The sequence below is a fragment of the Muntiacus reevesi genome, chromosome 13 (genome assembly GCF_963930625.1).
Source record: "Muntiacus reevesi chromosome 13, mMunRee1.1, whole genome shotgun sequence".
Taxonomy (NCBI): domain Eukaryota; kingdom Metazoa; phylum Chordata; class Mammalia; order Artiodactyla; family Cervidae; genus Muntiacus; species Muntiacus reevesi.
In genome coordinates, this window is record NC_089261.1 from 43,058,084 (window position 1) to 43,073,480 (window position 15,397).

Here is a 15,397-nt window from a genome sequence, read left to right on the forward strand (position 1 = left end):
AGAATTCAACTTTTTACAGATAACTATAAAATCAAAACTTTAATAATGAATTTCTAATTCCCATTTATAAAAATGAAGAAACTGAGGAACACAGGAAGGTATAAAAATGGGATTCAAATCCATAAAAGATAGGAGATACCTGGCATACAAAATTATAAATTAAAATAACATTCTCTTACATATAACCAAAAAAATTACAATGCTAAAAACAGGATATAAACAATATAGCTTCCCAAATATTTTGATAACCATAAAGGGATAAAAAAGGAGGAAAGGCATAATTCTAAAAGAAGTGTAAGTTTAGAAAAACATAGTTCTATAATCTTTGAAAACTGAAGAAAATGGTATCAGAAGAAAACATGGGAAAAAATGTAAATTTAGGCAAGTGGATAATTGATTCTTTTCTTCAAAAATTTTCTTTTGCATGAAAATATTTTACAACACACAAAAAATCATGCCAAAAGAATTAGGATTCAATTAAAATATATACATGGCAACTGTAACATACAGCAAGGGTACATATTACAAATTTTGCTACCTGTTAACTATTTTGCAAACTGTAGAAAATCATCAAGCTAACAATTTCAATATTCTACTATCATTCATAAATAATGACTGATCACAGAATTTTAGAAATTGTTTATTCAGGATAATACATATGTCACTCACCTGATTGGCCAGTTTTAGTTGTTCTCCAAGATTCCTGACTGTTTCGTCATCTGTATATATCTCATTTCCCATCTCTGTGCCAAATGGAAGGGCCTCCAATTGTTTTTCAACAACAGCATCTTTTAATTCATTGCGCAACCTTTGGAACAAACAGTGAACACAACAATAATTTAACTTTAGTAACAGTAGTTGTTGTTTCAGGGCCAACTAAATCAACATTTGGATCAAAAATCACTATTTACACAAAAATCACTTTTAAGTCATCCCCTAAATGTAGAAGTATTTAAAAATCATTAAATGATGAGTCACAAGAAAAAATACATCAAAATTTTGAATGAGTTAAATTGATCAATTCAAAGATACATAATTCAGTTTGTCCTAGGAAGATTTTAATTTTTCACAAAGATAAAATTCTGAAATTATACCTTATTCATTGATAAAACAAGTCATTCAGAATAAATTTAAATAACTTCATCTAGTTAATGAAATGGAAAGGGGATTATAGAATTATTTGCTAATTTCTTCACTGTGTTTCACAAAACTCATTTGATTCCTGACTAGCCCCAGTTTATAAAGAATAGAATAAAATTCTTGATGGTTATGAAATCAAGACTAGAGGCTTTACTTGCCAATACTTTCTTAAGTAAGCTTGATGGTAATTTTTAAAGTCTTAAATTCAACTTTAATCTTATATTAAATATAAATATTTTATAAATGACAAATATTTCATAAATTAACTTCATAAATTTATTTCATAAATTACAAAATATTCATTAAACTATTTTGATAATTTAAAATTATCAAAAAAATTAGATATATAATATACACACAAAAGGGAAAATGGTTTTTAACATCAGAAAAACTTGAAAATATTGAAATTTGTATAACTATAATCAGAAAACATCATTTATACTAAATATATCTCAAGGTAAAAATTTCTCGAAGGAACTGTATCCATCTCTATAGACTAAACAGAATTACCTACTAATACTACAATCTCCACTGAAACTAGAAAAATACAATCTGAAATTTTAAAATGTTTATTGAAAACAAACAGATTTATTGAAATCATCAAATACAATAAAACTCACAAGGCAATAATCTCAGTTACCAGTGGGGTGAAGGCAGGGGGGAGATGCAGTATTGCGGTAGGGAATTATGAGGTACAAATTATTAGATACAAAATAAGCTAAGAAAACATCTTGTACAACACAAGGAATATAGCCCATATTTTATATTAACTACCAATGATGTATGGGGCTTCCCTGGTGGCTCAGCAGTAAAGAATCCACCTGCAGTGAAGGAGAAATGGGTTCAATGCCTGGGTCAGGAAGATCCCCTGCAGAAGGAAATGGCAACCCACTCCAGTAGTTTTTTGTCTAGGAATCTCACAGACAAAGGATTCCAGTGGGACCAAAGGGTCCATGGGGGCGCACAAGAGTCAGACACCATTTAGCAACTGAACAGCAACAACAAATAAATGAAGTACAGGTGGTTCAGTGGTAAAGAATACAACTGCCAAGCAGGAGACGTGGGTTCGATCCCTGGTTCAGGAAGAGCTCCTGGAGAAGGAAGTGGCAACCCACTCCAGTATTCTTGCCTGGAAAATCCCATGCACAGAGGATCCTGGTGGGCTACAGTCCATGGTTCACAAAACAGTCGGTTACAACTTAGTAACGAGACAATAAATGAAGTATAAACATTGTGAATCACCATATTATCCATCTGTAACACATAATACTGTACAGCAAATATACTTCAATATTAAAAAACAAAACCCTTATTGATTAAGAGCAAATTTGTTGTTGTTCAGTTGCTAAGTTGTGTCTGACTCTCTGCGACCGCATGGACTGCAGCAAGCCAGGCTTTCTTTCCATTTTTCACTATCTCCCAGTTTGCTCAAATTCATGCCCATTGAGTTGGGGATACTATCTAACCATCTCATCCTGTGCTGCCCCCTTCTCCTTTTGCCTTCAATCTTTCCCAGGATCAGGGTCTTTTCCAATGAGTTGGCTCTTCACATCAGGTGGCAAAAGTACTGGAGCTTCAGCTTCAGCTTCAGCCCTTCCAATGAACATCTAGATTTAGAGCTGATTTCCTTTAGGACTGACTGGTTTGATTTCCTTGCAGTATATCCAAACTGCCTGAATGAGAAGCCAGGATCTGTCACTTTGTTAGCTATGTGACCTTGAACATGTTCCTTAACCTCTTTTGGCCTCAATTTCTTTATCCTAGTTGCCCCCTCCCTGTCTAAGAGACTCTATAAGATCAGCAAGTGGGTCCTAACAGGTTCCTTTCCAGTTACTGTTTCTGTTCTGGGACTCAGAGCAAGTGAGATTCTGTGTGTGCTCTTTAAGAGTGGAGCTTGTTTCCTCTGGCTCTCCAATATTCAAATCCTGCTGGCTTTCAAAGCCACAAGTTTTGAGGGCTTGGCTTCGTACTGCAGGACCCTCAGCTCAGGAGTCTGATGTGTGGCTTGGACCCTTTGCTCTTTGGGGAGAACTTCTGTGTCTGTGATTATCCCCCAGTTTGTGGTCACCTACCTGAGGGTGTGCCTACATTATGTCTCTGCCTTCTCCCACCCTTTTTTCCCTTAATCTTCTGGCCACTCTGTGCAGCGTGCGGCATCGAATACAAGCCCCCTGCAGTGGGAGCCTGCCGTCTTAACCAGTGGATTGCCAGGGAAGTTCTACCCATCTTGATTTGGTTCCTTCACTGTATCTTTAGTTGTGAAAATATTTTCTGCTGTATTCAAGTGATTCTCACTGATAGTTGCTCTTCAAACAGTTGTAATTTTACTGTGCTTATAAGAGAAGCTGAGTTCAGGGTTTTCCTATCCCGTCAACTTGGACACACCTTGCCCTTGCAAGGTCATTTTCAGAGTTCTGCACTGATATGCAAAGCAAGGGCTACCTACATGTAGTTTATTTTTATTTGTTTTAGTATCTGAAGTATTTGGAGAAAGGGTTTTAATCTCACAGTTTGCAAATCCTGCTGTCTCTTGCCCAATATGCCCTAATTCTCCAGCTGTCTTATAATTTGGGGTTTCAGTACTTGCACCCAAGCAAGCATTTTGGACTCTTGTTGACTATGAGTGCTATTCAGTTTCTTCTAACGGTATCTTGCCTTCAGTAGCGGATATAGTGGTCATCAGAATTAAATTCACCATTCCAGTCCTTTTAGTTTACCGATTCCTAAAATGTGGATGTTCACTCTTGCCATCTCCTGTTTGACCACTTCCAATTTACCTTGATTCATGGACCTAACATTCCAGGTTCCTATATAGTATTGTTCTTTACAGCATCGGACTTTACTCCTATTACCAGTCATACCCACAACTGGGTGCTGTTTTCCCTTTGCCTCTGCCTCTTCATTCTTTCTGCAGTTATTTCTCCACTCTTCTCCAGGAGCATACTGGGCACCTACTGACCTGGGGAGTTCATCTTTCATGTAATATCTTTTTGCCTTTTCATACTGTTCATGAGTTCTCAAGGCAAGAGTACTGAAGTACTCTTCCCTTCTCCAGAGGACCACATTTTGTCAGAACTCTCCACCATGACCCATGTTAACCACATGGTCCAAATACTATTTTTTGAGTTTTTCTTTCAATTACTGAGGAACAAACTGTTTATATTTCCTTCCAGCTGGTGAAGTTGTCTGTTTTGCCATTCAATGCTATCACTGAATTTTTCTAAACAAACAAAAAAACCAGAAAAATTGAAATTTTCTATTCTGAGGCTTTGTTACTGAGTTCTTGCAAATTTAAAACTGTCATAGCTTTTAACATTATGAAATATCGCTATTTATAATATTCTCTTACATTAAGGTCTACTATTAACATGCCCGATTTTCTTTCAGTTTGCACTTGCATGGTTTATTTATTCTCCATCCTCTTATTTGCAACCATTCCATTCAATATTCTTATATTTTAGAAATCTGTCTGATAAGAAGTATGTAAGTGTCCTTTTTAATTGCTGATAAATCACTGTCTTTTAACTGTAGCATGTAGTACGCTGAAATTTGACATAATTAGTAATGTATCTGAGTTTATATCTATTTCAGTATTTGCTTTCTATTTGCCCTGTTAGTGACTGTTCTCTTCTTTCATGCTTTTAGATTATTTTTTATTATTCCATTTTTCCACTCTATTATCTGGGTTGGCAGTTACATGATCTTTTGCTTTACTTTTGAAGATTATAGCATGCATCACTGAATTATCAAACTCTGAAATAAATTAGCATTGCATCTCTTTTGGGCAATGCTAGAAACTGAGAATATTTTAACTCCAAGTACCCTTTTCCTAAATTTATCTTATTGCTATCATGTTTTGGCTTGGTGAGTGAGTGCCTCATGAGCTGATAGAAAATCAAAACACTGCCGTTTTGAAGCGTCTTATCTTACTCTATGCAATGACAATGAACCATTTCTCGATCAGATTGTGACATGTGTCAAAAAGTGGATTTTATATGACAACCAGCCATGAGCAGCTCAGTGGCTGGGCTGAGAAGAAGCTCCACAGCACTTTCCGAAGCCAAACTTGCATCAAAAAAAACAAAATGGTCATGGTCACTCTTTGGTGGTCTGCTGCCCATCTGATCCACTACAGCATTCTGAATCCCAGTGAAACCATCACATCTAATAAGTATGCTTAGCAAAATCAATGAGATGTACTGAGAACAGCCATGCCTGAAGTTGGCATTAATCAACAGAAAGGGCCCAATTCTTCTGCACAACCAATGCTTCAGAAGTTGAACGAATTGGGCTATAAAGTTTTGCCTCACCTGCCATATTTCACCTTACCTCTCACCAACCAACTACCACTTCTTTAAGCATCTTGACAACTTTTTGCAGAGAAAGTGCTTCCACAAGGCAGAAAATGCTTTCCAAGAGTCTGTTGAATCCGGACACACGGATTTTTATGATACAGGAATAAACAAACTTACTTCTCGTTAGTAAAAATGTGTTGATTATGATGATTCCTATTTTGATTAATAAAGATGTGTTTGAGCCTAGTTATGATGATTCAAAATTCACAGTTTGAAACCACAATACTTTTTCACCAACCTAATATTTAATTCTCTCTATATATTTTAGAGACATTATCATCACTTTAGAACAGTTGATATTCATTAGGGTTTTCACACAGTTACCCTTTCCTATAGTTTTAAGCTTTCATCTGAGATTATTAATCTTTTCTTTAGGTAGATTATCCATTTAGGGTTTTCTTCAATTTTTCTAAAGATAGTGTTCTCAATTTCTTTTCATCTGACCTTTCTTCTGAAGGATATTTCACTGGGTAAAAAAACTGTATATTAACAGTTTTTCTTTCAGCACTTTAAAAATATTCTACTGTCAATCTCTTTAACAAGTGGTGCAGGAAAACTGATCAACCACCTGTAAAAGAATGAAACTAGAACACTTTCTAACACCATACACAAAAATAAACTCAAAATTGATTAAAGATCTAAATGTAAGACCAGAAACTATAAAACTCTTAAGAGGAAAACATAGGCAGAACACTCTCTGACATAAATCACAGCAAGACCATCTATAAGTCACCTCCCAGAGTAATGGAAATAAAAACAAAATAAACAAATGGGATCTAAGACCTAATTAAGCTTAAAAGCTTTGGCACAATGAAAGAAAGTACAAGCTAGGTGAAAGGACAGCCTTCAGAATGGGAGAAAATAAGAGCAAACAAAGCAACTGACAAAGAGTTAATTGCAAAAATATACAAGCAGCTCATACAGCTCAATACCAGAAAAATAAATGACCCAATCAAAAAATGGGGCAAAGAACTGAACAGATATTTCTCCAAAGATGACATACAGATGGCTAACAAACACATGGAAAGATGCTCAACATCACTCATTATCAGAGAAATGCAAATCAAAACCACAACGAGGTACCATTACACGCTGGTCAGAATGGCTGCCATCAAAAAAGTCTACAAATAATAAATGCTGGAGAGGGTGTGGAGAAAAGGGAACCCTCTTACACTGTTGGTGGGAATGCAAACTAGTACAGCCACTATGGAGAACAGTGTGGAGATTCCTTAAAAAAAAAAACTGGAAATAGAACTGCCATATGACCCAGCAATCCTACTCCTGGGCATACACACCGAGGAAACCAGAATTGAAAGAGACACGTGCACCCCAATGTTCATTGCAGCACTGTTTACTAGCTAGGACATGGAGGCAACCTCGATGTCCATCAGCAGATGGACAAGGAATGGATAAGGAAGAATGGATAAGGAAGCTGTAGTACATATACACAATGGAATATTACTTACCTATAAAAAAGAATGCATTTGAGTCAGTTTTAATGAGGTGGATGAAACTGGAGCCTTTTATACAGAGTGAAGTCAGAAAGAAAAGCACCAATACAGTATATTAATGCATATATATGGAATTTAGAAAGACGGTAACAACAACCCTAAATGCAAGACAGCAAAAGAGACACAGATGTAAGGAACAGACTTTTGGACTCCATGGGAGAAGGTAAGGGTGGGACAGTGTAAGACAATAGCATTGAAACATGTATATTACCATATGTAAAATAGATGACCAGTGCAAATTTGATGAATGAAGCAGGGAACCTAAAGCTGGTGCTCTGGGACAACCCAGAGGGATGGGGTGGGGAGGGTGGAGGGAGGAGGGGTTCAGGATGGTGGGACACATATGCACTCATGGCTGCTACATGTCGATGTATGGTAGAAACCACCACAATATTGTAAAGTAGTTAGCCTGCAATTAAAATAAACATATTAATTACAAGAAATATTCCACTGTCTGTTTTCCAGTATTTTTGTTGAGAAGTCAGTTAATATGTTATTGCTGCTACTGTGAAGATAAAGTCTACCTACTTTGATTTTTTTTAATCTTTGGTTTTCTATTACTTCATAATAATGTACCTAGGTATAGTACTTTTGTTATTATCCTGCTCATGATGCATGGTGTGTCTTTAATCTGTGGATTGTTGTCTCTCTGTCTTCTCTGGAACTCAAGCTATACGAATTTTAGTTTTTTTCACTATATCCCATATGTCTCTTAGTTTTTGTTTCGCATTTTCTATCCCCTTCTCTCTCTTCTGAATATTGTTTTCATTCTGAATATTTTCTTCTGACTTGGGTTACATTCCATTAACTCTTCAGTAATGTTTCATTTTCATTAACTGCATTTTTTTTTTTTTTCAGTTCTACAATCTCTATTTGGTCCCTTAAGAGTTCTTAGTTCTTTTATAGAAATTCTCAAAACTGTGTCTTATCTCATTTAGCATAGTTCATAGTTATTTAAAGAGCAAACCTGTGAGTCTGTTTCTGTTGCATACTGTTTTTTATGATTTTTTTCAACCATGTTGTCTTCAATCTTACTGTTACTAGCTCTTTTTACACCAGATATGAGCCAGACATCACCAAAAATTACAAAGATACTTTGAGGCCTAGCAATGATGTTATCTTTCTCTCAAAGACTTCCTTTTCTTTTTTTTTCAGGTGGAGAGGAATATTACCAATCTCTGATTATGCTGTGCCAACATCAAAGATTCAGAAAATTCAGAGTCATATTTCAGCTCTTTTTGGGAGTAGTTTATTTTGAGGGAATCACCCTTAACTTCAAAGCCTGGATGTTCCTGAGCCACCCACCCTCAAGTCTGATGGGCCCTGAATTTCACTTTTTATTTCTCTTGCTCCATGAATTTGCTTCAAGCTCTGCTCAGTTTTCAACCTCTTCTCACTTTTAACATGGGGAGATACATCCAGTGAAAAGTAACCCCAAAAAAGATTAACATCCCTGCATACTTTCTTTTAAACCAGGTCTTTGCTCTACAATGCTACAGGGACTTCAATTCATTTAAACAGATTTGATTTTTGTCAAATTTTTGTCAAGATCTTCTAGTATTTGTCCAGATTCTCTAGTTTTTCTCAGGAGTCTGATGCCACTACTGCAAACAGAACTCTCTAATTAACTTGTTTCCAATTAATTAAAAATGTTTTGAGCACTAGTTTGGGTGCATCTCACTAGTCTGTTATACTATTGATTTTACGCAGTTTTTAATTTTAATTTTCAATTCCTCTTTATATCAGGAGTTAGTTGAAAATGTAGTTAAGAGAAATTCTTTACACCCACATATTGTTATTTCTAATTTATGACATGATTTATGCTTAATTTGTATGTATGCATTTATATGATGGACAGGGTTTGCAGTCCATGTTTATGAAAATGTTTTATGGGTCTTTAAAACACAGTATATTCCTGTTGGTTCATATATGAGTAATAGAAGCAGAAAAAAATATATATATATAACTCAAACTTGTCCTTTGCTCTTTGCATCTTTTATATATCTCTTATTTTTTGCCCTTGTTTTCTTTGAAATAATATATAATGTAATATAATATTTATAAATACTAAGTAAATACATGTTATCTAATTCTCCAAAGATCTCAGCAGTATAATTGAAAAAATAAAGCCATCTAAGTAATGCAAAAATTTTAAGGACTCTTTTTCAAAGCATTACTTTTTATGTATGGTTAATGAATCTTGAAAATTAGATATTAATAATTTAAGTAAGGGCTTCCCTGGTGGCTCAGTGGTAAAGAATCCGCCTGCAATATAGGAGAAGTGGGTTCAATCCTTGGGTCAGGAAGATTCCCTGGAGAAGGAAATGGCAACCCACTTCAGTATTCTTGCCTGGGAAATACTATGACAGAGTTGCCTGGCAGGCTACAGTCCATGGCGTCGCTAAAGAATCAGACACGACTTAGCAGCTAAACAGCAACAACAATTTAAGTGAGTTCAACGAACATCTGGGGGCTCCCCAAGGGAATCAGTGGCCAAGAACCTGCATGCCAAAGCAGGGTATGAGGAGATGCAGTTCAATCCCTGAGTTGGGAAGATCCCTGGAGGAGGAAATGTCAACCCACTCCAGTATTTTGCTGAAAAATCCCATGGACAGAGCCTGGAGGGCTACAGCCCACGGGGTTTCAAAGAGTCTAACACAACTGAGCACACACACAGAAAACATTTGAAGAGATGTTACGTACAAGACAGTAAGATGGCTCTGGTCCTAGGTGTATTTATTCAAATATACAACCAAGTCAAAATGTAAGAATGGTAGAAAAAAGAAAAAGGAGTACGTTTCCTTGCATTTGGATGGTTTCACAGTAAGAGGAGAAATGAAATCACATAAAAGTTTGTGAAAATAAATAGTGTTATTAATAACAGCAGAACCACATTTATCTGCATAGTTGCTTTGTCTGCAGTCACCATCAACTAACTGCTCTCTATTTTCTTGTGCAAACGCTTAAAAAAAAAAAAAAGTCAATCTTATTGGTTCATATTGCAGAACTGTTTTGCTGAGACCACACAGACCATGATTAGGAAGCTGGACAATCAGGAAGCAGCTATGCTGACTGCTCATTTTAGTATCACACCTCTTTAGCTGATCTGGGATCAGGAAGTACTGCCAGTGGTAATGCCTTCAGGAACACCCTGACTTAGTTTTGACAGAAGCAGCTGCAAGAATTATTGGCACTAGGGCCACACTACACTTGTTAGATTCTCATCCACAAAAACAGATTCCCAGATACTGCTTTTCCTCCTACTTATCTCCTGATTTAGGTCATTTACATGTGCTTATCATTAGAAGAACCCAATTCACATTCTGAACTAGATTTTGGTTTTCCAGACTCTGCAGTATAAGAAGGTATACTATAATAAAGGAGGGCGGAACAGATGTTACGCCAATCTACTATATCTGCCATAAACTGTTATTATAATTGTACAATGTAATTAAATATGACCCAAAATGAATAGAAATACAAAAGAGCTGGGTTTTTTCCTATGAAACCTAAGCTGAATATGAAAGGCTCAATAAAGATGAGTTATTAAATAGCTGCTGTTAAATTAGAGGTAGGTAAAATAATTATAAAAAGTCAGAATTATTATCAAATCAGAGGATCAAAAGGAGATCAAAAGGATCCCTAAGTTCTCACTCTTCTTCAAAGAAACTGAAACTGGAAGTTATAAAGAATGAACTATTTCCCATGGTTTATGTGTAAAAGACAACAAAGAACTGTAATCAGTAGTCTTACTCAAAGTAAAGATCTTGGGCATTACATAAAAAATTAAATAAGTGCACATTTATATGAAGTCAAAGTAAAAAATTTTAAAGTATGCATGTCTTACGCATTTTGTTGTCTCTTTCAACCTACAGACTGCCTATTAATCTAGAAGGAAAAAGGGCTTGTACTATATTTTGTGCTAGGTACCATATGACCGAATTAAAAAAGTAACTGTTTCTGACTATGATATGGTGCTTTACATTAAATTATTATGTATCTGTGCCTCTTAAGTTATTTATGTTTTTTATTATTTTTCTATCTTACCACTTGCAGTATTAGTTCAAAAGATATTTAAAAAGTATGTAGTATAATCATAAAAATATACAGACAATAAAACTGAAATCCAGTCCCAATCCCTCATTTCATAGATTAAGAAACTGAGTTTTACCTCGTATGTTGCTGGTGTGAATGCAAGTTGATACAGCCACTACAGAAAACAGTATGAAGGTTCTTCAGAAAACTACAAACAGAATTACCATATGATCTATCTGTCCCACTCCTGGGAATATGCCTGGACAAAACTATAATTGGAGAAGATACATGCACCTCTATGTTTATAGCTGCACTCTTTACAATAGACAAAACATGGAAACAACCTAAATGTCCATCAACAGATGAATGGATAAAGAAAATGTGGTACCTATATATAATGGAATACTAATTGTAATACATACAAATGCATATTGTCACCCTGCTTATTTAACTTATATTCAGAGAAGATCATGCAAAATGCTGGGCTGCATGAAGCACAAGCTGGAATCAAGATTGCTGGGAGAAATATCAATAACCTCAGATATGCAGATGACACCACCCTTGTGGCAGAAAGCAAAGAAGAACTAAGGAGCCTCTTGAACATGAAAGAGAAGAGTTAAAAGGTTGGCTTAAAACTCAACATTCAGAAAACTAAGATCATGGCATCTGGTCCCATCACTTCATGGCAAATAGATGGGGAAACATTGGAAACAGTGAAGAGACTGGTTTTTTTTTTGCTCCAGAATCACTGCAAATGGTGACTGCAGCCATGAAATTAAAAGATACTCGGTCCTTGGAAGAAAAGTTATGATCAATCTAGACAGCATATTAAAAAGCAGAGACATTATTACTTTGCCAACAAAGGTCTGTGTAGTCAAAGCTATGGTTTTTCCAGCAGTCATGTTTGGATGTGAGAGTTGGACTATAAAGAAAGCTGAGTGCCGAAGAATTGAGGCTTTTGAACTGTGGTGTTGGAGAAGACTCTTGAGAGTCCCTTGGACTGCAAGGAGAGCCAACCAGTCAATCCTAAAGGAAATCAGTCCTGAATATTCATTGCAAGGACTGAGCCTGAAGCTGAAACTCCAATACTCTGGCCATCTGATGTGAAGAACTGACTCATTTGAAAAGACTGATGCTGAGAAAGATAGAAGGCAGGAGGAGAAGGGGATGACAGAAGATGAGATGGTTGGATGGCATCATCGACTTGAAGGACATGAGTTTGAGCAGGTTCCAGGAATTGGTGATGGACAGGGAGGCCTGGTGAGTCACAGTCCCTGGAGTCGCAAAGAGTCGGAGATGACTGAGTGACTGAACTGAACTGAAATGAGCATGCAAGGTCTTATACTATCTGGTCTCTGCCCACTATTCAGTCTTGTGCATAATTCCCTATATAAATATGCTGGGATATGGCCACTGTAAATGATCTGTACTTTAATAAACATACAAATTTTCACTTGATGAACTCCTGCTCATTCTTAAAGGATCTGTTCAAATTTCATCCTCTCACTTAAGACTTCTCCAACAAGAGTGATGTCATCACCAAGGATAACTGGATGTGTTATAGTTACATTGTCTGCTGTGCCCAGACTTAAGTAATCCTTGACAATAGCCCATGCTCTGGGGAATAGCATAGGGTATTCTTTACATAGAGAAGTTTATAATTAGACTAGAGTTTTGCATATTTCTTAAGGGTAGCCTTATCATAAACTGACTGACATCAAGTGCTTTGACAAATAGAAGTACTGACCATTATATAAATCAACCAAAGTACCAAGAATGGGTACCTTCAGGATTTGACTGAAGAACAGAGAATCAGCTTTTTGGTTAAAAAAGTAGGAGCTATATGAGAGGGGTGCCACTACTGAGAGGGACCATGCAGTCTGTATGAAACAACTAATAAAAGAAGCATATCCTCAGAGATGGTCCTAATGTTGCCTAATTCTAGTTGTATTCCATGTTCCTCCTTATCATGCATTCTCACTTACTTAGAATGACTTGTTTCTATTTCTGGAAGCAAAAAGAGCCAAATGTATTCCCATATGTATGCACTTATAGTCCTAATATTTGCAATCATCCACCCCAAAATATTATTTGAACATTTAGTACATATCAAGCATTTTCAATGTTTGGTATACTGTGGTAAACAGAATAGACAAAGGCTGCTGCTCATGAAGGATACATTTTAGTAGAAAAATGACAGGCAAATAAATAATTTCAGGTAGTAATAGGTATCACAAATAAAATTGGGTAATAGAAAAATAGAAGTTGGGAGGAAAGAGCACTGCTGGATAACGTGGTCAAGGAATGCCTTCCTGATTGACGAGAAGGAGACAGTCCTGTGTACGTCTGGAGAAGAACACTCCAGGCAGCAGAACTACTGATAGGCAAAAGGGCTTCTAGTAGAAACTGGTTTGCCAGTTTTAGGCTTCCCTGATAGCTCAGTTAGTAAAGAATCCACCTGCAATAATGTAGGAGACCCCGGTTCAATTCCTGGGTCGGGAAGATCTGCTGGAGAAGGGATAGGCTACCCACTCCAGTATTCTTGGGCTTCCCTTGTGGCTCAGCTGGTAAAGATTCTGCCTGCAATGCGGGAGACCTGGGTTCAATCCCTGGGTTAGGAAGATCCCCTGGCGAAGGGAAAGCCTACCCACTCCGGTATTCTGGTCTGGAGAATTCCATGGACTGTATGTATAGTCCACGGGGTTGCAAAGAGTCAGACACGACTGAGCGACTTTCACATTCACGTGCCAGTTTTAAGGAAGCCAGTAAGATTATCAGTGTGACTGGAGACTAGTAATTATGGGGGGTGTGGTAAGAGACATATATATACATAAATATACAAACAAAGACTTATCATAAACAGAGACATATACAGAAATTAGGATACCTCTGCGTTTATATGAGAGGTATACCTCTGAGATTATAGAAAGAAAAATATTAAACTTTAAGTTAAAAGGATGGTTTTCCTCATAGTATATAGACATAAATTAGCACCAGAAGAGCAGTGTTTACCATGTGATCCCAGAGATATCTTCTCTTTCATTGGAAAACAGAGCAAATGTATTCATCTTCTGCTATTAGATAAATAAAGTTTTTGAGTACAGAATAACATTTTTGGACAAGTACTGAAAAACAGTGGCTTCCTTTTTTTTTTTTATAAATATACACAAGAACTATTTCCTCCCAAATTTCAAACATGTAACATCTAGTACTTTGTGTTCATAGGCTATTATCAACACATACGAATGATATACTTCTCAACCTGGGGATCTGGCAAAGAGACTGGGAATGCCCAGGGAATGTAATTTGGAAAGACAGTGAGATTTGATAACAAAACTTCCACAGGACTGAGGGAAGCAGAAACCCTTGGAGCGCACAAACAAAATCTTGTGCGTACCAGGAGCCAGGGGAAAGGAGCAGCGACCCCACAAGAGACGGAGCAAGACTTGCCTGTGAGTGTCTGAGGGTCTCTGGGAGAGGTGTGGGTCAGCAGTGGCCTGCTGTGGTGATAGGGGCAGTGGCAGCAGCAGTCCTGAAGGGTGCTGAAGGTCCTGAAATTCTTTTGGAGGCTGCCAGTAGCCTTACCAGTAGTCTTACTGGGCTTCCCTTGTGGCTCAGCTGGTAAAGACTCTATCTGCAATGCGGCAGACCTGGGTTCGATCCCTGGCTTAGGAGGATCCTCTGGAGAAGGGAAAGGCTACCCACTCCAGTATTCTGGACTGGAGAATTCCATGGATTGTATAGTCCATGGGGTCACAAAGGGTCGGACATGACTCAGCGATTTTCACTTTCACGCTAGTAGCCTTATCACAGAGCGTGCAACACTACGACTGAGTCACCTCAGGCCAAACAACTAACAGGGAAGAAGCACAGCCTGCGCATCAACAGACATTTGGATTAAAGATTTACTGAGCATGGCTCTGCCCACCAGTGCAAGACCCAGTTTTCCCCACAGCCAGTCCCTCTCATCAGGAAGCAAGATTTATAATCTCACAGCCAAGAGAATGAAGATCACAATCACAGAAAGCTAACCAAAATGATCACATGGGTCTCAGCTTTAACTTAAGCAAGCTATGAGTCACATCTTGCAGGGCTATTGAAGATGGATGGGTCATGGCCACATGACAAAATGTGGCCCATTGGAGAAGGGAATGCAAGTCACTTCAGTATTCTTGCTTGTGAACTCGATGAACACAATCAAAAGGCAAAAAGATATGACACCAGAAGATGGGCCCCCAAGGTCAGCAGGTGTCCAAAGGCTACTGGGGAAGAGCAGAGGAACAGTTCCAGAAAGAATGAAGAGGTTGACCTAAGCAGAAATGTTGCTCAGATGTGGATGAGTCTGGTGGTGAAATC

General features: G+C 37.3%; 1 protein-coding gene across 5 annotated transcripts in view; it reads right to left on the reverse strand.

The window, feature by feature from the left end:
- The window catches only part of SCLT1 (sodium channel and clathrin linker 1), a 218,943-nt gene that overhangs the window by 156,012 nt on the left and 47,534 nt on the right, over positions 1–15,397 (reverse strand). For all 5 annotated transcript variants that reach the window (XR_010658816.1, XM_065904109.1, XM_065904107.1 and 2 more), the window contains exon 6: positions 670–808. Coding sequence is in view for 4 of the 5 variants with exons in the window: in XM_065904109.1 (XP_065760181.1) it covers positions 670–808 (139 nt within the window). In the remaining variant the exon portion in view is untranslated. The remainder of the gene's footprint in view (positions 1–669; positions 809–15,397) is intronic.